This window comes from Crocodylus siamensis, chromosome 9, assembly GCF_052110815.1.
Source record: "Crocodylus siamensis isolate JL-2025a chromosome 9, ASM5211081v1, whole genome shotgun sequence".
NCBI classification, from domain to species: domain Eukaryota; kingdom Metazoa; phylum Chordata; order Crocodylia; family Crocodylidae; genus Crocodylus; species Crocodylus siamensis.
In genome coordinates this window covers 42,816,097-42,841,004 of record NC_143403.1, presented here as the reverse complement: position 1 = coordinate 42,841,004, position 24,908 = coordinate 42,816,097, and the positions used below count along the sequence as shown (strand labels likewise).

Here is a 24,908-nt window from a genome sequence, read left to right as displayed (position 1 = left end):
ATTACATTATGGGCAAGTGATGCTGGGAAAGTCGAACCTAAATCCAGGCAAAGCCCTTAATACCCTTTACCAGGGAATCATGCTGCAGTGAAAATCTCCCTTTAATGCCCATGCGTGTGCCCAGGCCACACTCCTGCCTACCAGCCAGGGGCAAAAGAAGAAATTACCTGCTTGGCTCTTTCTCTGCCTCCTGGCAGCACTCCAGTGCAGGCCCTACTACCTGTTCCTGCCTTGCCCCCAGGGAGAGGGATGCTGTGCTGGGACCTGCATGCCCACAACACCAGAGGCCCGGGCTGTGAGGTGGATGTCTCCTGCTCTCTGCAAAGGCAGGAGTTCAGACTCCACAGACGGCCTTAACTCTGATGCTTCTGCCTGCCCAGCCCTTGCTTGTCAGCCTAGAGCTTGCCTCCCCCCCGCCCCAGCATCTCTCCTACCTTACTACTGTATATGTCCAGTGTGGACCACAGACCCCAGGTATCCCCTACCTTAACTATTGACACCTCCCCAGACCAGCCAGTCTCCTTCCTCTGCTAGCACACCAAATTGCTGTTATCTGGTCCCACTTTGGGACAGCACCTACTGGGGCTGAGAAACTCCAGTAGTTCCCAGCTCACAACACCCTGCCCCAGCCCCATTCCCACTGGGAGCTGGAAACAGCAGCCCACCCCCTGCCCTTCTGTATAGACACTAGAATCCCCCTCCACAGACATCTGCCTCCCACACCTCTCCCTGCTTCGCACCCTCCCCCACCACACGGGACACTGAAAGCCAGCAGAGCCAGAACCAGGCAGTCCAACCCAGCAGAGCCCTTGCCTGGGCCCAGGCAGGAGTTCCCATCCTACAGGCTGTCTTATGATAGAGAGAAGTAGCCTGGACCAACCTCTCCCGCCGAGTCTCAGCTGTCAGGTGAGCCCCAGGAAGGAGCGTGTTTTAGGCTCTCCACTAGTGCCTTCTAGCAGATGCCACTTTGCAAAACCACCCCAGTAAGTCCACAGGCTCCCAAGGGGCACAGAGAACACCGTGCCACTAACCCTGGGGAATTCGCAGCAAATGAGTGTGGGGGTTTGTTTCTCCACTAGCTTCTCTGACCCAGCTGTGGTGACCAACCCTTCCTTTTTCTGACCCAAGACTATGGCTCCATGTGCTGCCCCTTGGTACTTCCCTTGGCATTCTGGATAGGCTTGTGGAGGAACAGGTCCCCTGGTGCTGGTGGAGGGAAGGGAGGCACTGGGGCAGATACCATCTTGGACAAAGCCTAGTTTCCCTTCAGGAAGTTGGTGGGAGCTGCTAGAGCCCAAGAACTCCCCTCTGGGAGTGGACCAGAGACTGCAGCCAGCTCAGACACAGGCTCTTGGGCCAGCCTTACTGGAGCATGGGGGCAGCCAGAGTGCTCCCCTCTGCTGAGTCTCAGGAGAAGGGCTGCAGGCAGTGCCACTCCTCATGCACTAAGGGCCAGCATCCTTCCCCTCACAGGGGAGAAAGAAGCTTCTGCTCTGTACTGCCTATAGCGCCACTCTCCCTGTGGGGCACATCCCCCAGGCAGCTTCTACACCAGGCCCAGTGCCTCTCACAGACACGCTGACTCCTGTACCCCAGCTGCCATCTTTGGTTTTCCAAAAGAATGGCCAGTCCCCTACTCCTAAACTAAACCCTACTTGCTCCTTCCCCTCAATAAGCCCAACCCATCAACAAAAATCTCCTTCTACCTTTCAAACCATGTGATCTTGGGTAGACTGTGCAAAGCCCCTGCACTAGGGAAAAGACCCCTAATCTTCCACCTCCTGCCCCATGCCACCATATTGCAGAGCCACCTGGGGATACCCCAACAAGCTCAGGTATCCTGGGGGCCAGGCAGGCAGACTGCACACAAGCACACACCTCACACAGCAGAAGGAGATGGAGAAAGAAATGTAAAAGTGTCTTTTAATATAAATATAGATACATTTGAATGAACCCAGACCACAGACATTGTCACATCAGCTAGAGACAGGCAGACCCAAGACACATGGTTCCTATTCCATGGTCAAGTCAACTAAAGAATGTGTGAATGGCAATAAAAACCCAGTGTTAACTGAAAGGAGACTGCTTGCTCTAGCCCCGCCCTGTCCTAGTGTGGGCTGGGAAGCCACCCACACAGCTTGCCCCTCTGAGGGAGACTGTGTCATGCTGCCAGCAACTGAGCTGACAGACTCAGGGAATCAGGTCGCTGCTTGGAGGGAAGCCCTCATGCTGGAGCAATCAAGAGGAACAGTGGGAGCCCTTGCGGGCACGCTCCCACCCCACCACCTACGCTGGGCACTGTTACAACACACACTAGCGGGCACTATAGTACCCAGGGCTTTCTCCTAGGTAGGAACTTATACCTGGGTTGCAGCCCCTTTGCCCCCGGTCCTGCCCAAATCTATGTGAGCAGGGCTGTGAAACCTGCTGCTGACACATCAAGGCCTGAGGTGCCTCTACAAAACCGGTAGGATGGGCACTACCCCTACCAGCTCAGCCTAACAGTGCCTGGCCTAATCAGCCTGTGGGCACATGGGTGCTTTAAGTCAGTTAACTTGGGTTCTGGTAGCAGTCGGATTAGCCCAGCACAGAGCTCAAAGGGGGCTGCAAAACCTATCTGAGAGGGAGGGAAAGTTAGCCTGTACTGAGCTGAGGGCTCCCAGGTACATTCCTACTGGCACCTGGGCTGGATCATTTAAAGCTGACGAATGCATGATCACATGGGTGGCAAACTGGCTCCAGGGGCGAATGCAGAGGGTGGTGGTGGACGGGTCGATGTCGACCTGGGAGGGTGTGGGCAGCAGAGTCCCCCAGGGCTCGGTCCTTGGGCCGGTGCTGTTCAACATCTTCATTAGCGACCTGGACGAGGGTGTGGAGTGGACCCTGTTCAAGTTCGGTGATGACACCAAGCTGTGAGGTAAAGCGAAAATACACCGGCAGGCAGGGACCGCATCCAGGCAGACCTGGATAGGTTAGAGAAATGGGCGGATCTGAACAGGATGCGGTTCAACAAGGACAAGTGCAGGGTGCTGCACCTGGGGAGAGGGAACCAGCATTATGGTTATAGGTTAGGGGCTGCCCCTCCTGGCAGCGAAGAGGCAGAGAGAGATCTTGGAGTCAGGATTGACTCCAGGATGAATATGAGTCGCCAATGCGACGAAGCAATAGGCAGAGCCAACCCACCGTCATGCATCAACAGGGGCATCACTAACAGGTCCAGAGAGGTCTTGCTCCCCCTCTTTGCGGCGCTGGTCAGGCCACAGCTGGAGTCCTGTGTCCAGTTCTGGGCGCCGCACTTCAAGAAGGACGTGGGGAACCTGGAGAGGGTCCAGAGGAGGCCACTCGTATGGTTGGGGGCTTCCGTGGCCAGCCCTATGAGGAGAGGCTGAGGGACCTGAATCTCTTCAGTCTCCGCAAGAGGAGAGACTGAGGGGGGATCTTGTGGCTGCCTACAACTTTATCGGGGGCCACCACCAGGGACTCGGAGAAAGTCTGTTCACCAGGGCCCCCCTTTGTGGGAGTCACCAGGAACAATGGCCACAAGCTGAGGGAGGATAGGTTTAGGTTAGATATCAGGAAGAACTACTTCACTGTAAGGGTTGCCAGAGCCTGGAACAGGCTTCCCAGAGAGGTGGTGCTCTCACCTTCCCTGGAAATCTTCAAGAGGAAACTGGATAGGCACCTGGCTGGGGTCTTATGACCCCTGCCACCCCCAGTGCTCCTTCCTGCCCATGGCGGGGGGTCGGACTAGATGATCTGTCTAGGTCCCTTCCTACTCATTGATTCTATGACTCTATGAATATGTCTGCACTGTGCTGCAGCCTACAGGCTAAGAGCCCCACATAGCAGGCTCCATGTTGGGGGTAGGAGAGAAACAGCAAATGCCTCAAGGGAAAGTGAGAGCAGAACTCTGTGTCTTGCTGCAGAGTCTGGCTTTGAGACGTGCAGAGCATCAGCCCTTCCATCTTACCTATGGGATTCATCGGCACTTTGCACCTGTGAAAGCCAGAAGCCCAGAACCCAGGGTAAGGTGTCTGCAGATGGTGCCTAGGTATTGTTCCAAACTGATTTGTGCAAATGCCTGCTAGCAGCGTGCCTGTGCTGACAGCCCCTCATAACCAAGACATGTGAAAACCCTTGAGCTGGACATATGCACCAGCACTGGGAGGACCAGAGCTGGCTGTGCACAGGGGTTTGCTATGCTTTGTATCACAACTTAGGGAGCAGTGCTCCAAGTCAGGGCACACAGGCACTCAGGACTGTCTCTGCAGGGCTGCTCCATCATCTCTGGAGGGTGGAGACAACTGTCATGGCACCCAGGTAACTGGGATGGTGGGAGAGGACAGTCCCCTTTATCATTCAGCTGCCCTTAGTGAACAAGGGAACACAGACTACATGGTAGGAAGCAGGAAGGCATCAAAGGGGAAAGGGCAACTGGACATCACTCTGGAAGGCCTTGGTAGCTCCAGGGGAAGGTCTGTATTCTCAACATCCTTGCCATGGCCACTTGTGTGGCTCAGGCCCCATTGGCTTTTCTATGGAGGAAACTCTGGGGCAAGGAAGACTGAACTGTGGTAGCAGGATCAGGGGCAGCAGGTCTCCAGAGAGCCCTGGGGAAACCCTATCTCTGAAGATTCAGTGGAAGGTAGGCCTGGGGGTGGCAGGAACAGGAAAGTTTGAGGTGCAGGGGTGAAAGGGGTGGAAGTGTGGGGAAGGGCTTATTGATCAGGCCAGTTCTCTGTGGGAGCTCCATGAACACAAGCCTGAGGGAGGCTCAGCACTCAGACTCCATATCACCTCCAAAAACAAGAAAATTACTGGGAATACAGAGCCTCAGGCCCCATCCTTATTTGCCTCAGGGGACCCAGTGTCCCTGCCACCAAAGGAACCTTGCCCCAAAGCCACTAACACAGCCTGGATTGGGCTGGGGGATGCCCCATGGACGGCAGGGAGTGGTGCCCCCACTCCTCACTGTGCTGGATGTTCAGACTTTAAGTGGATCTATTTTGCAGAGATTGCTCTTGGCTTGGGAAGCAGCCCCCACTAAACCAGGAGCCTGTGCTGTGGTGGGTTCTGGCAGGGAAGTGTCTGGACCAAGGGGCTTCCATGCTGCTCCATGGCTAGACAAAGGGTGCCAGCAGTGATGTCAGTGCCAGGAGAGGTAGGCTGGCCAGGAGCCCAGGCTGGGGGAGCTGGGCTGAGCCCCGCAGAGTTTCCTTGTTAGTCTCATCTGTATCCGAGCCCCTGGCACTGCTGGACATCTTGGTCCGTGAGCTGCACAGGTCATGCAGGTTTCCCTGGAACTGGATCTTCCTGGACTCCTGGCGCAATGACTCCCAGATGGCCGCGGCCTCCTCAGGGCAGCTGGACAGGACCCCAGTGGCGCAGGTGTGAAAGTCATCCCAGGACCTGTGAGCAATGAGAGGGAGGGGTCAGAGCCTTGACAGCTGGCAGAGGACACTGGCATCAGGCAAGCTGGTCTCCTATACACCATAGATCCCAGCCACACCTGCTGGATCCAGTCTGCTAGCAAAGGACTTCTGGCCAAAACCATCTCAGCCTTCCTGTACAGAGAATCCCTCACACTGTGAGGGCTATTCCCTGCTGGTGGGTGAACTTGAGGGAGGGCTGCCTTGCTCACTTGTCTCTCATCAGCCATGGAGTCCCTCAGGGTCAGCAGCTCCTCCTGGCACAGGGTCCCTCTTACAGCAAGACCCTGCTGCCTCCTGGCCTACCCCCCATTCATAGCCCAACCCAAAGACAGGCTGGGAGACAGAGGGCAGAGCCCACATCCTTTCCCATTGGCTCGGCCCCCTGATCCCTAGCTTGAGAGGCCCAACCAAGAGCTCTGGCACAACTACCTCCCATTGTGGTCCCAGCCTGCCACATCACCTCCAGTTCAAGGGACCAGCTCCCAGAACCTCCTAGGACACCATCCCAGATGCTCCACGGCCACCCTCCCCAGAGCTGGAGGCTGTCCTCACCAGTTATGGCTTGGTTGGGAGAGCTGCTTTAATTGGTCTCTGGCAGTGGGCTAATTATCTGTGCCAATGGGCAGAGCACACCAGCCTGGGCTCTGCACCTGAACATGTCTATACTACTTCCCACCTTGGGGTAGCCAGCAGCGGTATAGCTGTGTTTATACAGCAGCAGGTGGTGTCGTGCTGCAACGCTTCAGCATATGGGGCCAAATGCTGCCTGGCTCTGTAGGAACATTCAGAGAAGGTATCTTTCTTATTGCCATGGGCACTTCTCTGAGGCAGCCCTGCTACACTCACCTGCAGATCGTGTCCAGCTCCTGCACCTCCTGCCCGCTGTCCTCCTGCTGCCTCTGAACGCTCTGGGCCATGCTGTCCCCCAGGCTGATCAGGCACCCAGCAAAGCCTTTGTAGATGGTGTCGCATCCCCTCCCAGCCATACTCACTGGCTCCTCAGCCACAGCTGCACAGAAAACAGGAGAGTCACTGCATAGTTCCCCCACACCGCTAACTCCAGGCCTTATCTCTGGGCAGGGGTGCAGCAGGGCACCAGTGCATGTGAACCCCATTGTGAAGCCGTCTTCCATCTGCTGGGCTCAGGGCAGGGCGCCTGCATTCTGTCCGGGGCAGGGGCTGCTAGAAATACCTTCCCATGACAACTTGCTGGGTGCCGCACTCTGGATATCACCGCCATTGTTGCCATCTTCCATGCCAGAAATAATGGCTGCATTGCAGTGATAGACAAAACTCTCCACTGAGCTGCGGGAAGACCATTCTCTTTACAAGGCTACAGCCCCTGGAGCCCCATCATAGCCTGGGGTAGGGGGGAGCATCACCAATGCTCCAAGGAAACTGGTGCTTTGTGCGAGCTTCATGCTCTCAGACAGGCAGCAGGTAGCTGGCAAGGGGAAGGGGAGATGGGCCACTGCCACAATGACATTAGGTAGCAGACACAAGCTACACCCTCCATCCATACTGTGCTGCTCCCAGCTGGCCCTCTCATGCCCTGTTCCCGGGGGCGCATCTGGGGAAGGAATCAGGGCTTCAAACAAGCTGCCCAAGTGTCTGGGGTTTGATTTGCTTCCTTGACCCCCCCCCAACAAAACAAAACAAAACAAAACAAGGAACTTAGCACAAAGCCTCAGAGCTTAATTGCACTCCCCTGAGCCTCCTGTGGCAGGCCCCGGAGGGCTGCAGGCAGGGTCCCCAGCACTGGGCTGGCACCATGCAGCAGGTGGCCAGAACGTTTCTCTCCATTTCCTGGTTGCTCTGAGCAACCAAAGGGACACACAACAGTCGGCTGCCTTCCTCCCTCCGCACCCCCGCCTGGCCCAGTGTTCCCAGCTCTCCACTGAGGCCCAGGCACTGCTGGCAGCTGCAATGGTCTCAGCCTCAGCTTCCCAAACAAAGCCACTCTTCAAAGGAAAGTGATTCTTGTGTCCCCCGTGGGCCTGGCCCATGCTCTGTCCTGAGAAGAACCAGCCACTCACCCTGCACCATCTGGCAGCCCTGCAGCCTGTTCCTCCACAGAACAAGGACAGCCTGGGGCTGCCGAAGCAAAGAGGCTGCCACAGCATCACACGTACCACTGCACGGGTTGGGATGAATAGAAAATGGAGTCTGTGCTGAGGCTGCTGGAAATAGCCCCTGTGGCTCTCTCCAGCACCCACATCCAAGCCACTTTCACAGAGCTCCTGAGGCAACAAGAAGCACATGGCACCCACCCGCTCTTGTTCTACACATGCCAACCCCTGGAGGGAAGGAGGGAAGCCACCCTGAGGGCACACCCTGCTGCTGCTGTCTCACTCCCTTAGGGAGGCTTCATGGCCTCATTCCTGGGTCTGGTGCGTGTGGACGGGAAACAGAGGTGCAGAGCTGCGCAGGGCACCTGCAGAGGACTAGCAAGCTCGGTGCCTCGGGCAGGGGAGTGGCAGGAAGAAATCAACCACTGCAGGGGAGGGTAAGAGGGAAGAAAGTCGTACCTGCCTGGGCTCTCTGCGTCCTGAAAGCAGCTGATACCGCTGTCACTGCTGGTGCTGTAGCAGAGTGGGCTTGGGTAGCAGCAGCCTTGGGGCAAGGGCTCCCTGGGAGCCACACCTGATGCCCTGTTTGCCCCCCCCCCCAATGCTACTGGGCACAGGGTGCATCTGCTCTGACAAAATCTCCCAGGGGTGGGGTGGGGGGAGGAGTGCTGTTCTGCTCATCCCACTTAACCCCCAGGTGCACTGCTAGGTGTGAAGCTCCTACAGCCAGCAGTACAAAACTGCCCCTGCTGAGGCAAAGACTTTGTGAGGATTCAGGTGTCCCCTCACAGATGGCACCCAAGGCTATGTCCCCCCCGCCCCCTCCAGTTATGCCACCATTTGCAGAAGCATTGTGGAAGTGGTAAAGAGGTGTCCTTAGTGCCAGCCCTAACTCCTGGACATGACTCAGCCAGGATGTCAGGCTCCTGCCCAGACCCCAGCAGCAACAGCACCATGGCAGGGACAGACACAGACAACCCCCAGATCTTGCCCCCACCAGAAAGGGAATTGCTGTTAAAGCAACAGACATAGGGTCATTACAGTACAGCCAGAGAAAGGGCAAAAAATCCAGGGCTGCTCTTCCCGCGCCAGTGAGCCTGACCCCTCTCCTCTGTCAGCCATCCTGTTGCAGTTGTTCTCAGTGATAAAGCAGCATCTGACTTTTGCCAGATGCTGAAGTCAACATCTTAACACAGCATGTGCCTGCCAAGGTGGGAGATGTAATCAGATGGTGTAGAGCCCCCTCCTGGCAATCTGGGATGTGGCCCTGCGTGTCTGTCACTGCCCTAACCTTTGTGCTGGCTTGCTGGGCCCCAGCCTGGCACTCAGGCTGCCCCTTGCCTTGCAGAGCCACGTTCCAGGACACACATTCTCTAATGAATCATCCTCCACCACACAGTTGTTGGGGGCCTGCAGGCCATGCCTGTCCCTTGCCTTTGAGGGCACCGTCATATACTGCAGCAGCCTGCCCTAACTTTGACAATAGCTTAACAAGACTCTATGCCGCTGGCATGTGAGGCATGGGCATGGCTACAAGTGATGGAAAAGAGAAAGTTCAGGCTGGTAGCTACCCTAGCTACATAACGCCCAGCACCTTCCCAGTCACTCTGCTAACAGATAGTGCCACTGCCCCTCCAGGGGGCTGGGGCAGGAACACAGCTTTGTTACCCCATCCTGCTCCATTCCAGGGCCCAAGGCTCAGCAGCATGACCAAGACCAATCCAAGAGGAAAAGCAACAGAATAAATCCACAGTACTTGGGCACCTGCATGGGAGGAGAAGCAGAACAAGCACAACCCTGAAGCGCCTGGACAGGAGAAACCCCACCAGAGGAATGGGATCACACAGGGTGCAACACGCAACAGAAACCAACCAGCAAAATGACAAGCCAAGCATCGGGAAACAATTTCTGGCAAGGGAGCACCACAGGGCTGTGGGCAAGGCTCCCCAAAGGAAGGCAGGGGACTGTCAACCCTGCCTGGAGTAAGGAGCCCCCAGAGCTGTCCAAGGGGAGGAGAAGAGCCCATTTCTCCCTGCTGCCCTCAAGTTTTTGGGATTTAATTTAAACAGAAAGGTTCTGTCCAAAGAGCTCAGCCTAGAACTTGTGACTTGAGCTGCCAAGTGGCCTGAGGCTGCTTCAGCCACAAACACATGCTCTGCTGCCTGAAAAATGCTGCTCCTGACTGCCTGCCTGCAGGGAAAGGTAGTGCTTCCACCAAGCCTTCTGCCCTCTACCCGCTACCCCTGGTTTGAAGCCTCTGCCCTCTCCTGCCCCAGTTGTTCCAGCATGAGCCACATTTCTGGGCCATGCATCTTCAGGCTGGAAGTGCGGGTAAAATGGCAGCTCCCACAGGAATACCTGCCACCATTTAAACCCCTGGAGAGGAAATGAGCTGACAGAGACTGCTGAACAGAGCTGGGCTCAATGGGCAGCTTAGCTTAGGCTACCACCACCCATTTCACTAATTGCCCATCCTGGTAATCCCCACCACTTCCTTTTAGCAGCTGGCAGGGCCCGCAATGCCACAGCCAGACTCCAAGCACTCTGGAGATCTGGGGGAACCTTAACAGTCTGCAGGCAGCAGCTACAAAGCAGCCTCTTCGAAGGTGAGCTGGCAGGATCCATGCTGAGGCAAATCCAGCTGGGAGTTGCTCTTTCTACATCACACAAGCAGCATAAAGTCGGGAAGCGGATCAGCCCCAGGTAGGGCTGTGCCACACAGCGCTGGCTTTGAAACACACTGTGGAGTGCTCTGTGCTGGCAAGGAAGAAGCCCATGAATATTTTAAGGAAGCTCCCCCAATTTAATCTGATCAAACACATCAATAGCAGCCCACACAGCCTGCCTTTGCGTACAACGCAGCACGGGGGCAGGGGAGAACACCCCGAGGGAGCAGCAGCCACAAGGCCTCTGAGCACTCAAATTTAGGGGTTGTCCTGGCTTTCCACCAAGTCTAAGACACCAGCAGTGGCTTTGGAATTGGCTAACCTGGGCTCAATTCCTGGTCCAGATACCACACAACACTTAGGAAAACATCCCTTTTTGGTTGAGATGTGCCAACAGCAAAGACCTTGACCCAGCCCCCCCAGCCACTCATCACCCACACTGCTAAAACATGCTCCTTGTTTTTATTCTGATTTGGGCTGGTCTCATTTTAAAACTTTGGATTTTCTTGGGTCTTTGCCTGTGCCCCTTCTCCCTCCACCTCCAGGACCCTCATACTCTCCAATCTGGTACAAGGGTCCTACAACAGAGCACAGGGGCCATTTTTAGCCTGTTCTTTTCCCGGAAGCAGCTGCATGGCTAACTAGTGCCCTTGAGGATGGTAGCTCACATGGGTGCACCTCCTCAGCTCCTGGCAAAGCTGGTACTGTTACGTTGAGCCCATGGGGGCTCAGGACAGCATGTAAACAGCCTTACATCAGCAGCCTCAGGAGGGCTGGCAATGACACAGCACTTTCTCAGTATGGGCACCCAGTTCCAGGTCCTCCGTTTGCCCATACCCTGGGACCCAGGAGCAACGGGGGAGCCAGTCAGAGCCCAACCAGTCTGCCTGGTGCTGGCCTCTGGAAGGAAGCCTAGTAACAGGAAGCACATGCCTGTGATGAGGATCACCAAGAGGAAAAGGAGGAAGGAAGGGTCCAGACTGGAGAGCAGGAGTTGTCTTCCACCCAGAAGTATAATTAGCAGCGGGTGGCCAGGGCACAAGCCCCAAGTGCTGAGGTAAAAGGGGCTCCAGTGATGGGAATTGGAGCAGCACTCGGGGAAGGGGATGAGGCCAGTCCAAGGGTGGGAGCTACCAAATTTCATGCTGCCATCATCCAGTGGCAGTGAGATTTGGGGGCACTGGGCCATGGAGGAAGCTGTAGGGAACATTGTCCCCCCCAGCTGCTGCCAGTGCCACACTGACACTTCCTCCCGGCAGTTACGGTATCTTTCTTAGCACTACTGCAGTTTGCAGCCAGGATGCAGATCTCATTAGTTACACTTCTGCTCCCACCAGCGAGATCAGGATATGCAACTGTCTCCCAAGGAAGGAGCCCCAGGGCCTGGAGTCTCCTAGGGGGCCTATCCATTCTCCACACCTAGGAAGGTCTGGATGTGAGTCCTGCAAGGGCCTGGTCTTTCTAGGGCTGACAAGCAGGCAGCAACAGAGTAGGAGCACAGAAACCCAAAGGAGGCACCATCAGTGATAGACAATTAGAGAAGGCCTCAGCAGCCCCCAGAGTGGTTCCCCCAACTCTGGCTGCTGAAAAACCCCAGTGCACTCCCAGCCCCCCACGGACCTCGGGCAGCTGCAGGAGATGGCCCACAGGGCTGCTGCCCAAAGGAACGGCTCCAAGCCTTGCTGCCAGCTGCTGAAGTGATTCATCATGATCAAGCAGCACTGCCTGGGCACTGGGGCTGCTCCTTTGGGGAGAAAAAAAATCCCAGTACCAACGGTTGGAGCCGACCCCAGGCCTGGGAAAGCTGTTCTTCCTCCAGCACTGTTTGTTTAGCTGCAGTGAGCATCTCCCTCCCCAGGGGAGCCCAAGGCCCTGGTACCAGCACATATCCTCTAGGAACAGCACTGAGCTATGGGAGAGGTGTCTGTGAGACCAGCTGGTGTAGAGCAGGCCACATTCAAGCCTGGCCATGAGAGGCTGTGGAAAGCAGCAATTCCAGTGTGCATTACACCCCAATGTCCTCCAGGACCAATGGAGTCGGGTGGCCAGGGCACAGCAGCATCCAACACCACCCTGCCTGCGGGCCCTCACCCAGCAGCTATAGGTACTCTTCATGATGCAGGTGCAGTTGCAAGGGTCTTTACGAGGGCTCTGAACACCTCCTGGACACCAGCGGGGGCCATGTTCTGCACCTCAGGGCCCTGCTGGGCAGCACCAGAGGAGTGGCAGCTCCGCTGTTTGGCTCTTGCTGGGGAGACGTGTGTATCTCATACCACCAGGGACAAGCTTCCATCTTCCATATTCATTCTTAGCATATCAGAGTCCATCAGCTCCCAAGAAGCACCATCACACCAGAGCTCTGCCCTCCCACCTCTCAGTTGGACTCTTTGCAAACAAAATTCCCAGGAGGCATTTGAGAGAGACCTGAGCCACCCCACTGGAAAGCTTGGTGCCCCCACGGACTGCACCCCTCAGATGCCACAGGCAGGCTGAGACCACCCCCTTGGAGCAGAGGTGTAACCAGTGAGATCTGCATCCTGGCTGCAAATCCCAGTAGTGCTAAGAGAGATATCTCTAACCATCTACCACAGCACTGCGGGGCCTCTTCCAGTGCTAGGAAATGGAGGTCAACACTGATACAGAGAGAGGAGCCTTTTTCCTGCAAGTGCTCTGTGATTCCCAAGCCAAAGATAATCCAGAGCAAAGACACAGGGAAGAGAAATTTAGGAACTGAAGGACAGACAGAACCTGAAGAGGGTTGGGGTTAGGTTGCACCTTGTTCAAGGGAGAGTGGTACTCAGGTAGTGGTCCCAGCTGCAGATATGATAACCACCTCATGGACTGCCAGGGCTAGAAGCACGTGCTGGAGTTAGAAAGCTGAGGCTTGGAGGCTGGGAGTTGCAACAACATAAATATCTTCCACAGGAGGAAAGAGAAGGACCCAACTCCCTTTCCCCCTAGACATGGCAAGACCATCAACCAGTGATTCAGTCTCACAGCAACATGAACTAGCATTTCAGGAACACTGGCCTCATGGCACTGAAGTTTCAACCCAGAAAGATGTGGAACAGCAGCCAACATTGTGGGATGTCATTTCACTGTCCCCAGCAGAGCATAGAGGGATGTGAGGGACAGTACATCCAGCCTTTGCACAGGGACATGGCACTGGATCACTGGCAAGCTGATTACAGATGGCACTGCATCCAGGCTATATTTGTCAGTGCCTGGTCCTGAAGGAGTGCCAGGCAGAGAGCTCCCTGCCTCACTGGAAGGGCAGGGGGCAAAAGAAGAGTTAAAGATAGCTTTTGAAGCCCAAGGGAATTAAGCCTGGCGAGGCACCTGGGGAAGCACTCTGTTAGCTGTTTTGGTAGTGATGCACAGGTGGGAATGCTCTTCCTGGACACACAGATCTGCATGTATCAATGACTACAGGTACTGGCAACAAACTGGAGAAGAAGAGCTCTGCTATTTTTTATCCCTGAGAACTGAGTGGCTTGGGCCTTCAACTAGGAAGCCAGAGGCCGAGGCTCTAAGCTCCTCCCCTCACTCAACATGATTTGAACCTGGATCTCTTCAACTTCTCAGCAGTGCTCGAACCCCCACATCACAAATCAGGCTTTGCAAAGCCCTTTCATGTTTACCATAGTCAACAGGAAAAATAAATGGTTGGTGAGCAGCGCACTGGGGAGAAGATTCTGTGCCACCAGGAGGAAGACTTCAGGGTCCAACCTGTGGCAGGGTGGCCAGGGCACTATGGCAGGAAGCCAAAAAGACCTGAGGTCAGACCCCTCTCTGGGTGAGGGAGGACCTGGAACCTACTTGTAGGTGTGACTACGTGCGCATAGCTTACAATACATGCCCAGTCAGCTTGCATACATAGTTGTCTAGATACACAGGCTTGTGTGTCCAGGAACAGCGTTCCTACATATGCATAAGTGCCAAAAATACCATGTAGGCAACCAAAAAAAGCCACTTAGACAACCGGGATGCCACCTCTGGGGCTTGAACAGACTGGAGAGTTATTACCATAACCAAGGACTACAGGTGAATACAAGGGCTGTGCACAGGGATTAAAGTGCAGGCATGCCCCCATGGGCCAGGGATGGAAGTTCAAGGAAATAAGAAAGCAGGGGAACATCTGTAATTGAAGGATGAGCCCAGGATGCAGAAAACAGCAAGACTCCTCTCTCCTTCTAACTTGTGTTTTCCTTATTGCTTTATGGGATGAGAGTTCAGGTGACCTGTCCCTCCCTGATCTCCTAACTAGCTCCTAACTCACCCTGCTTGGACCCCTGGGCCCTGTGATTCCATCCTGAGCAGTCAGTAAGGCAAGCCCAGCAAGCCACCTACAGGAGCCCTGCCCGCCGAGAGCACATCCAGCTCATGCTGTATGCCAGCTGTCCCAGAGCAGTCAGTGACCTGCAAAGCTGGTTATGGAGTGTTAATTAGTCAAATAGAACCAAATGTCCAGTCAAGGACTCCCCACCCAGTCCAGTTAGGATAAAGGAGCCAATAACAGCTCTCAGGGGCTGCTGTCCTACTCTAGCTCATCTATGTAGGGGGAGGGGAGCATGATCAGAATTGCAGCCTGGAACTGAACAATCCCTTCTCCCACCCATGAGCCCAGGCACAAGGGAGCAGTGCAAAATGGAAGTGGGGGACAGGGGGAGGAGGTTGCTGCCCACAAGCAGGGGACAGAAATTGCTGTGCGCTGGTGAGCCTTCCCTTCTGCACTAAATCCCAGAGACCAGCCACATTCAGATGCTGCCGTGAGAGGTTAACAAACAGAGGCTGACTGCAAGGGGCTAGTAGCATAACTAAGGGAGATACCCAAAGCAGCACCCCTAGGTGCCGGCTTTGGGGAGTGCAAAAATAACAGCTGCCATAACTATCACCTGGCAGCACAGCAGTTGTCACTGCCCCGTGTACTGCTGCTTCCCAGGGCACTGAGCTGCCCTGTTATACCTCTGCCCAGGGCAGGAAGGGGTGAATCTTGACACATCTGAAAAGGAGGGTGAACAAGCCGATTTAAGTTCCCAGACAGAGAATATAGGAGGGTGAAGAAACCCTATCAGCACTGCAGAACAACACCCCCCACCCCAAGACTGGTCATGCACATCCAAGAGATTCAGAGTCGAGGTTACAAATCTCAAAAGAAACCCAAACAGGCTAAGGAACATCGAGGCAGACAGAAAGAAAACCTCGGCCCTGCCAGGTCGTGATTTTTTAAATCACAAGTAAAGTTTGTGACTTGCTCTCTCTGAAGCATGCCAGGATGTTACCATATCTTTAAATGGAAGCTAATCATCCAGATTAAGAGTGATGAGGACAAGGACCTTTGTATGTCTTCAGGAAGGGAGAAGGGGTTGTGGAACTATCCAGAAGTATAGAAAAGAGGGTAGCCACTGGCAGCTGAGGGAAATGGCTATTGGGTGAATTGACCTTTCCTGGACATTTAGCAGCAATGAGTGGGGTAGAGGGCTCTTAGTTTGCTGGAAGGTAATGTTCTGAAGATAGGCTGGCATCCAGTGACCTGACTTCACAAACCTGGCTTCTCTTCTAGCTATTACCACTGAATTCACTAGGGAGCTGTTTCTAATCTTTACTGCAGCAACTGTGGATGCTGTGATCAATAGTGCAAACAGGGGATTATTGTCTGATGATTACCAGTCAATGTATGAATTTATCTTTTTTAACCTGCCTGCAGTTGACATATGTGGTAGGAAACAAGTGGGGACTGCAATAATGAAAACAGGTAATTCCTTTAATGGGAAATGCAGCTATGAACAAGAGTCCTTGAGTAGCACAATAGGGAGGATTTGTGCTCATCTCAGAGGGCAGAAGTCATTTTCTTTGAATCCTTCAAAATCATACATGCTTTTGAAACAGTTTTTATTAGTGAAGTAGAAGCAGAACACAGGTAAGATGGATGATCCTGCAAGTGACACTTCTGTTTCTGGAAGCAAAATGTGACTGTGCAAAGTTAAAGTCTGGAGGGACTGGATGTATTCAAATCAGCCGGTCCGGACGATCTCCACCCCAGAGTGCTGAGGGAATTGGCTGAGGTCATTGCGGGACCTCTGGCACGGCTTTATGAGCACTCGTGGTACTCTGGTGTGGTGCCAGAGGACTGGAAAAGGGCCAATGTGGTTCCCATCTTCAAAAAAGGGAGGAAGGAGGACTTGGGAAACTATAGGCCAGTTAGTCTCACCTCGATCCTAGGCAAGCTTTTTGAGAGCATTATCCAGGAGCACATCTGAGAGGGACCAGCCAGGGAGATTATGCTTAGGGGCAACCAACACGGGTTCATTAGAGGCAGGTCCTGTCAGACCAACCCGGTGACCTTCTACAACCAGGTCACAAAATCATTAGATGCAGGAGTCGCAGTGGATATAGTCTTCCTGGACTTCCGGAAGGTTTTTGACACGGTCTCTCACCCCGTTCTCATTAAGAAACTGGGGGACTGTGGTGTTGACACCCACACAGTCAAATGAGTCGCCAACTGGTTGGAGGGCCGCACCCAGAGGGTGGTGGTGGATGGGTCATTTTCGACCTGGAGGGACGTGGGCAGTGGGGTCCCCCAGGGCTCGGTCCTCGGGCCCGCACTGTTCAACATCTTCATCAGCGACTTGGACGAGGGGGTAAAAAGCACCCTGTTCAAATGTGCTTATGACACTAAGATGTGGGGGGATGTGGGCACGCTAGAAGGAAGGAATAGGCTGCAATCGGACCTAGACAGGTTCAGGGGTGGGCGGATAAGAATAGGATGGGATTCAACACCGAGAAGTGCAAGGTGCTGTACCTGGGGATGAAGAACCAGCACCATACCTACAGGCCGGGGAACTCCCTTCTTGTCAGTACAGAGGCAGAAAAGGATCTTGGAGTCATCGCTGATGCCAAGATGAACATGGGCCGGCAGTGTGGAGAGGCAGTCAGGAAGGCCAACTGCACCTTGTCATGCATCCACAGATGCATCTCGAGCAGGTCCAAGGAGGTGATCCTCCCCCTCTATGTGACACTGGTCAGGCCAAAGCTGGAGTACTGCGTCCAGTTCTGGGCGTCGCACTTCAGGAGGGGTGTGGACAACATGGAGAGGGTCCAGAGGAGGGCCACTCGCATGATCGGGGACAGCAGAGCAGGCCCTATGAGGACAGGCTGTGGGACCTGAACCTGTTCAGCCTCCAAAAGAGAAGGCTGAGGGGGGATCTAGTGGCCTGTTACAAACTAGTCAGAGGGGACCAGCAGGCATTGGGGGAGTCCCTGTTCCCCTGAGCACTACCAGGAGTGACAAGAAATAACGGTCACAAGCTGGCAGAGGGTAAATTCAGACTTGACATCAGGAGGCACTACTTCACAGTCAGGGCGGCTAGGACCTGGAACCAACTTCCAGGCGAAGTGATGCTGGCTCCTACCCTGGGGGTCTTTAAGAGGAGACTGGATGAACACCTTGCCAAGGTCGTTTGACCCCAGTACTCTTTCCTGCCATGGCAGGGGGTCGGACTTGATGATCTGCTCAGGTCCCTTCCGACACTACTAACTATGAAACTATGAAAGTATAAGCTTTGTTGCAGAGCTTTCAGGAGCTCTTCTGCCCCAAGCTTTACCAGGAGCCAGCCATCTGTGCTTTTCAGACCCCCACTGGCCAAGATCATTGAGGACTATTCTACTAAACTGAAACAGACAGACATCCTAAGAGAGCTGGAGCTGTTTATTCCACCCACCACCTCCCATGCAGCAAAAGACAACTAAAGTGAGTCAAGCACTTTACACTGGATATTTTCCTCCAGACAGTCCTGAAGTCACTAATGGATGCTCAAAACGATTAACTGGGAAAAAAACATTAAAAGAACAACTAAGAGAACCAACACTGATACCGCTGCAAACTGGTTGTTGGAAGTTGGACCTAATAATGGCTACAAGCCCCCCACTCAGGGAATGATGCCGTCCCACTTATTGTTATTGATTCTACATCTGAAAGGAAAGATACAGCACTTTGTGTCAGAGATGCTGAAGATGCCACCCATGTGGAGAATCAGACACCAGAAGATCTTGGTAATTTGCTCAGATGATGGAAATAAGGAGAAAGAGTCTGAAAGAGTCTGAAGGATGTATGTGTGAGCACTCAGACTTCTACCAACTGCACTGAAAACACAGCCATGGCAAAGTACTGTTGGGCACCGTGGAAGGTCAGAAGTTTTCTCTCTCCCACTACCGGTTGTACAGCTGATTGACTGAGGCAGGAGGCAGTAGAGCTGGATGCCCCCACCTTGCTAATCACACTGCGTGCAACTATGGAAAGCTGTCTCTGAGTATAGACACAAGATGCATTACTGCTGGGTCACTGATATCAGTTTTGCGTGTCAGGATATTGAGTGGATGGATGACCAGTTATCCTGAGGTAACTGCCACAATAGGGGCTATTATGGCTCTTCACCAGGGAAGCAGGTAATAGCCTGTTTGCATTGCTCAAACACCTGCCCCAGGACAGTAGCATGTACATGGGCTACCTTCACCAATCCAATGTTTCACCATTGTAATTTTACTGTTTTTACTAGAGTAACTCTACCAGAGTGCTTCAGCAAATTACACTAGCGTGAGGCTGTGCACGTGCCCCCTCCTTTTAGACAAGCATAAAGGGAGAAGATTACATTCTACACAAACATGTTGTAGATCCAGACCAGCTATGCTTACAGCCATCCTGCACTATTTGCAGGTTGCACTAGGCCCAAGAGCAGAGGTTGCAAGGGAAGACCAGGCCAGAAAGATGACAAAACTCTGCTCAATTCCTTCCTTCTCTCTTAGCATTTACAGGTCCAGGTTGGCATCCCAGACCTGTTGGTGAAGGAGGCTGGATCATTAGTATGAAACAACAGGACAGAAACCAAACCAAGAAGTTTGCAGCAGCTAAAACAGAGACCTGCCCACCCCTGTCTAGTTCATTTAGCGTTAGTCAATGCCCAGATCTAATCAGGTGGGGACATTGTGTCAGGGCAGAAGTAGATACTAGAGAACAGGAGGAGTCCTGGCCATGCCAGCTGCTTGACTGTCATGTTCCTGGGCTCCCTTTCAGCACTGTGTGATTCCCTTGTAGACAGGACACATGCCTCTCGGCTTCTGGGGAGCAAAGAACTGCCAAAGTTAGAGTAGTAAGGCTGCCATGTATAGCACAGCGTATCTTGTTTCCCTGGATCTTTTCCACTGCTCTGGGGTCTCCCTGCCTCCTCCCCATTCAGGTTGGGGAAGTCACAACAAAACTATGGGGAGATTGGGAAGGGGAATGGGTGCAACCCATGCGCACAGGACAACAGGAGGGAAGCAACTCCGTCTCTTAACCCACAAGAAATTCTATTCCAAATTCCAGCAAATACAGCCTGGTTCTGACAGTGCCCCAGGGAGCCGAACTCAGAAGAAAATACACAGAATCTAAGCAGGACTCCCAGGGGCCAGGGAAGGTGACAAGGCGGCCACAGCTCATTGCCCTGCCACCTGGGACCTGCAGCCAGCAAGGCATGTGGTGGACTAGTGACAGCTTGGTGCTCTATGAGCAAGATATCTAAGCCAGACAAGAAGAGAGCAGCCCCTGCAAGCTGCACTCTCTGTCTGCTTCTTCCAGTCTCCAGGAGCCAGGGAAACCATTCAGCCCCCAACCCATCCACCTCTACCCTGCCCTGCTACCAGGAGCTCTGGATACTGTACAACATCTCCCTTGCTAGAAAACATTTCCCAGTGAACACTGGGAAAGTCCTGAATTATTCACTAAGGAGCCCAAAGGCAGCAGGCCCCCAGCTCCCAGCCCTGTTCCTCTCAGAAATGTCCTAGAAGGAGCTGGCATCCGCCTGTTAGCTCCACATAGCCCTCTGTCTTGGAAAGGCCCCCTGGACACTGAGGGAAGGGAAAGGAGAAGTCGCATGTTGTTTAGTTGAATGAATAACATTGGCTTGGAAGTAAAACACACTCTTCCCTGGCCCATACACCTACAAAAACACGGGGAGCATCCAAAGATTGCAGGAGGACTGTGTGAAGTAAAACTCACAGGAGTCAGGCCAACCTGTGGCTCCCTGACATACAGCTCCCCGCCCCAACCCTGTGCAGGGTGTGCACCACCATCCAGCAGGCTGGAAGGGGAGTCCTCTCCCCAGAGCTGGCCGAGTGTCTGAGGTTAGGCAATAGCCCCAGGTGGCCCTGGAGAGTGCCAGGCAACAGGGGAGAAAAGACATTTCTGGAGTAAATCTCAAATGTTTTGGTACTGCACAGGTCTGAGCTGTTTCTGATGCCAGTTCCTTGAGCAATGCCGTGGTGAGGACTTGTTCTGCTTTTATTTATAGAGGCTTAGGAAATGGTGCAGACTCCCTGTCCCACAAAGCCAGAAAACCATCTCCTTATCTTCATGCTAAGATCAGGCACACTGGCCTCTGCTCTGCCCCACATATCTCCTCTACCTGCAGACTGACTCCAGGTGCCCGCAGTATCAGGGCAAGGCCAACCTCTGAGTCATGCCCCCCTCCTTAACCAAGCCATAGTCTCTCTCTTACTTCGGATCTTCTTCCCCTACCAATTGTAGGCAGAAAGGAGCCCTCACACAAGCTCAAACTACTGGTCCATCAAGGCCAGTATCCTTGCCTCTAGCCAACCCTGCACCTCTCTGTTTAAGCATTCCCCATCCACAGCCCCACCGAGTCCCGGGATTTCTCGGTCCTAGCCAAACTAGTGATCTACCTGACTAGAAAGGAGGCTCTGGCCAGGACAGCCTCTGGGGACTGCGGGGCTATTTTTCTGTCCCTGGTCAATTCACATCTTCTGGCAGTTTCGCTGGGCAGTGTCCGCTAGCTCCTTGGACTCATTAGGGGACCGGTGGGCACTGTCTGGTGTAATGTGCTCAGTGTTCCCCCTTGGAGCACTTGTTTTAAACAGGTTTAAAACTCCTGTTTTCTCTTTAGCTGTCCCCCAAACTCAGTTGATGTATACCAAATAGCCCCCACCCCAGTTGGGGGGGGAGGGCCTAGCCATTGCTCTATGGGCATAAGGCCCACATTCCTCTTGTGTATCAAATAGACCTGCCTCTAGCTGTGACCTCCCCCTACTTTAGAGGAATGCACAAAGACCCACAGTGCACCTGGCCAACCAAATCGCTGAGGATGCAAGAGGACCCCTCTTGGGCAAGGCAAGCAGTCACCTGGCACCCTGAACCCGCTCTGCACAGCACCCTGCTGCTCAACAGGCTCCGTCCAACTCAGCTCGCTGCACAGGCAGGGCGCTTATTGGCGGTGACCCCACAGCCCTGTGCCCCTTATATTGGCCTGGGATGCTGGGCATGCGTTCTAGCCCCTGCAAGGCTACTGAATCTCACCCCGGGTGCCTCCATGTACCACTGAGGCAGGACAATCAGACACATAACGTTGCCCATGGGCTGCCCCCTCCCCCTCCCTACAGCATCATACTCTGGACATCCTAACTTCAGCCCTGGCCCAAGAAAGAGATTCCCTGAATCCAAGCAGCTCAGAGTTTTATACCTGCAGATGCTGGTGGCATTCAAGCAAGTGACCATCTTTTCTTGCATCCCAGGGCAGGGAATTCTCTTCCAGAGTCTGGATCCTTTCTAGCCATCTGGCCCCCACCTCTCTCACAGGGAAAGGCCAAGATGTCACACAATGCACAAAAGAGCCCTGAGAATTGCACCCCACATGGGAAGAATATGAAACAAAAAGCATCAAAGGATAAAGAATAGTCCCATTATTCAGGGAAAAGACCTGGCATTTCTGGACTCTTTTTGAAAAGTAAAGAAACCAAGGTGCTGCTTTTTGCACCTGCTTTGCAGGAGCACGGCAGAATAGAGATGGAGGGGCAGTACTGGGAGGTGCGGAGATGGGAAGAATCAATGCAAAGAAAAGAAAACTACAATGTAACCCTTTAAAGAGAAACTACAGAAAGGAGAGAGCACTGGCTGGGGGACGTGATCCTGCCTCCCTGCACGCTGTCCTGGCTCTGCTCACACGCAGAGTCGGAGAATGGGTTTCTCCTGCTCTCTCTCCTGCCCCAGGCTGCCTGCAGCTCATATGACCATTTGCTGAATGAAGTGCGACAGGCTGAGTACCTTGAGCTGCGGCTCTCAGACTGCTGGGCAGCTTCCCACTGCCAGGAAACTCCCAGATAAATTACTTGGCTAAGAAGAAGGTGGAAAATACTTGGCAAACGCTAGAAGCATTTAGGTCCCCCCCAACTTGAGAGGCTGCCCTCCCCACTTGCCCTCAGCCCTCCCCCTCAGCCCTGAGACGCTTGGTATTTTTATTTGTATTTTTTAATGTGCTTACTCGGAATAAGACATCCCAAATGTCCAACAAATAATCCAGCCTGATAAGATCTGCTTACTGCCAGCTACAGCAATCTGCCCCAGCACATCCCGGCCTGTCTCGGGATGCCTGTCTGCATCAGCACAGAGGGGTCACAAAAGGTGAAGTTTGACATAACCAGCCAAGAGGGGAGAGCCCCGAGGCGCATCTCCTTCCCTGTCCAAACTTTGCGGGCAGCAGAAAGCGCTCCACAGCTACAACTCCCAGCTCGAGCAGTGCCCTCTCCCCCGGCCTGGGACGCCCGCCCGTATCTCGGAGACTGCTGGCTCCGGGCCAGGCCGCCTGACGGCAGCAGCGGCGCGGGCGGAAGCTGGCACGCGGGACGCGGCGCGCCCAGCTCGGCGGCACCCCGGCCCCGGCCCCGGCCCCGGCCCCGCGGCGGGACACGGTCGGGCCGGGGCGCGGGGGCGCGCCGCGCACACTCACCCCAGCGGAGCAGGAGCAGGAGCGGGAGCAGGAGCGGCAGCGGCGGCGGCGGCGCGGCGCAGCCCGGCAGCCTCCAGCGGGCGCAGCCCATGGTGCCGCCGCCACCAGCCGAGTGCCGCGAGCGCCCGCCGCGCAGCGGTGCCGCCTCCCGGCCGCGGCCCCGCCCCGCCCCGCCCCCGGCGCGGGGGGGGGGGGGGGCAGGTGCCCGCCGCTGTCCCGCGCGGCGCTCGGCTCTGCCGGGCGGGGGCCGAAGCCCCAGGGCAGCCCCTGGCTCGCGGGGCGGGACGAGCGGGGTGGGAGATGTGCCCGACGGGGCCTGCTGGGCCGGTTCTCCAGGGTCACAGGCAGGCTCCGCCCCACGGGGCCCCAGCCCGGCCGTGGGTCAAGGCAGGGGAGGCGGGGGCACTGCCAGTACCCACGACCATAGGGACAAAGGCTCGGGTCAGCGCGCGTCCCGTTTTAACCACCTGTCCCAGCACCTCGGGGATACAGGGACTGTGGGGAAATAAGGGGTGCTGGTCTTCCAGCCCCCGCCCCCACCTCAGCACTCCTCCCCTTCTCCAACACGCTCAGCTGAGCCTGGAGCTGGTAGACGGCTGCGTGCCAGCGGGTCCAGGGAGCCGGGAGCCCACTTTGAGACTCAGGAAGTCTCACCCTTGCCCGGGGACTTACTGGTTAATAGCGACTCAGAAGATCCGAGAAAAGACCCATGACCAACACCACAGGGAGGTAGCGCCCCCCTGCCAACCTGACCCGGGGGAAATGCCTTCCTGGTGCCGGAGCTGGAGGGCAGCACGATCTGAGCAGAGAGGAACGGCTCTAACCAAGAACCTCTTGGGTTTTCCGAGCTCCAGCAGGAGCAACCACATGTGCCAACCTTAGCTGAGACCAACCCAATGCTTCAGAGGAAAGGGAACCACTAGCAGCATTGAGAGAGAAAACAATCCTTTGTTGGTCCCAAATGACAACTAGCAAAAGCCCAGAGCTGACTACAGGAGAGCTCTCCCTGTGCCCCAGCCTGGGGGTTGCAAATACACAGTTCACATATCACGCACACCATACCACCTTCCCCCACCCCCAGATTTACAAATCTTGTCGGACTTCCCCATCTACGTTTACTCAGATGGCCACAAAATGGTTGCAGACCTGTGCCAGCAAGCATCTTAGGTTGAAAAGAAACTTCTCCCTCCCTGTTCACCCCATGAACATACTTGTGCAGGGAGATCATATCCTGCCTGGTTCTAAAATAAACAAGCCAAGATCCCTTAATCTTCTCCATAAAGGCAAGGTCCCCACTCCTTTAATCAGCTCAGTGGCCTTTCTTTGCACCTGTTCCAGTTTAAATTAAATCTTTTTAAAAAAAACCCCAAACACCAATGGCCAGACCTGCACACTTGTGCTAAATAGGGTCTCATGTCATCAGTGACTTTGCTTCTAGCAAAACTCAGCTGTCAAAAGAATTGGTTAAACTTCAGCCGCCTGGACCCCAAGAAGAAGAATCAAGGCTTCTCTGCCATTTTACACCCTGCAGACATCCCAAGGTACTTGTACCTCTTTGAATTAGACCATGGCAGTGAAGGAAACAGTGTGTGAAGTCCTGGCTTGCTCCTTAAGTGGCACTCTGGGATTTTTAGCTCCAACCTACAGACACAAGAGGTATTTCTGAGTATTCCCATCTAACAAATTCTTGTGTTGCTATGTTGGAAGCAGATACCAAATGAACTCAAACTCCATGCTCTCCCCTTTCACTTAGATGATGCCCCTAGAGGACTCTGTCACCCCTAGGATTCCTTTAACCAGAGACCCCCAAGGATTGATATGGCCCCTCGTCTGATTTGGTATCAAGTGAACTTTTAATAGTAATCCCTAAACTATTTCAAGTATTCTCCTTGCAAGCGTTTTGTTCAGGCATTACAGCAGCCTGATGGTACTGGCATCAGATCCTCTGCTGGGTGTGTGGGATGTTAG

General features: G+C 54.4%; 1 protein-coding gene across 1 annotated transcript; it reads right to left on the bottom strand.

Annotated features, from left to right (window-relative positions):
• Positions 1-1,911: 1,911 nt before the first annotated feature.
• Positions 1,912-23,256, bottom strand: NRN1L (neuritin 1 like). The gene is made up of 3 exons (XM_090063514.1): positions 22,941-23,256; positions 6,279-6,441; positions 1,912-5,409 (listed from the first exon to the last, which is right to left on the bottom strand). Exons 1-3 carry the CDS (start codon positions 23,029-23,031, stop codon positions 5,121-5,123), a joined length of 543 nt encoding a protein of 180 aa, XP_089919640.1. The 5' UTR covers positions 23,032-23,256; the 3' UTR covers positions 1,912-5,120.
• Between the last annotated feature and the right edge of the window lie 1,652 nt (positions 23,257-24,908).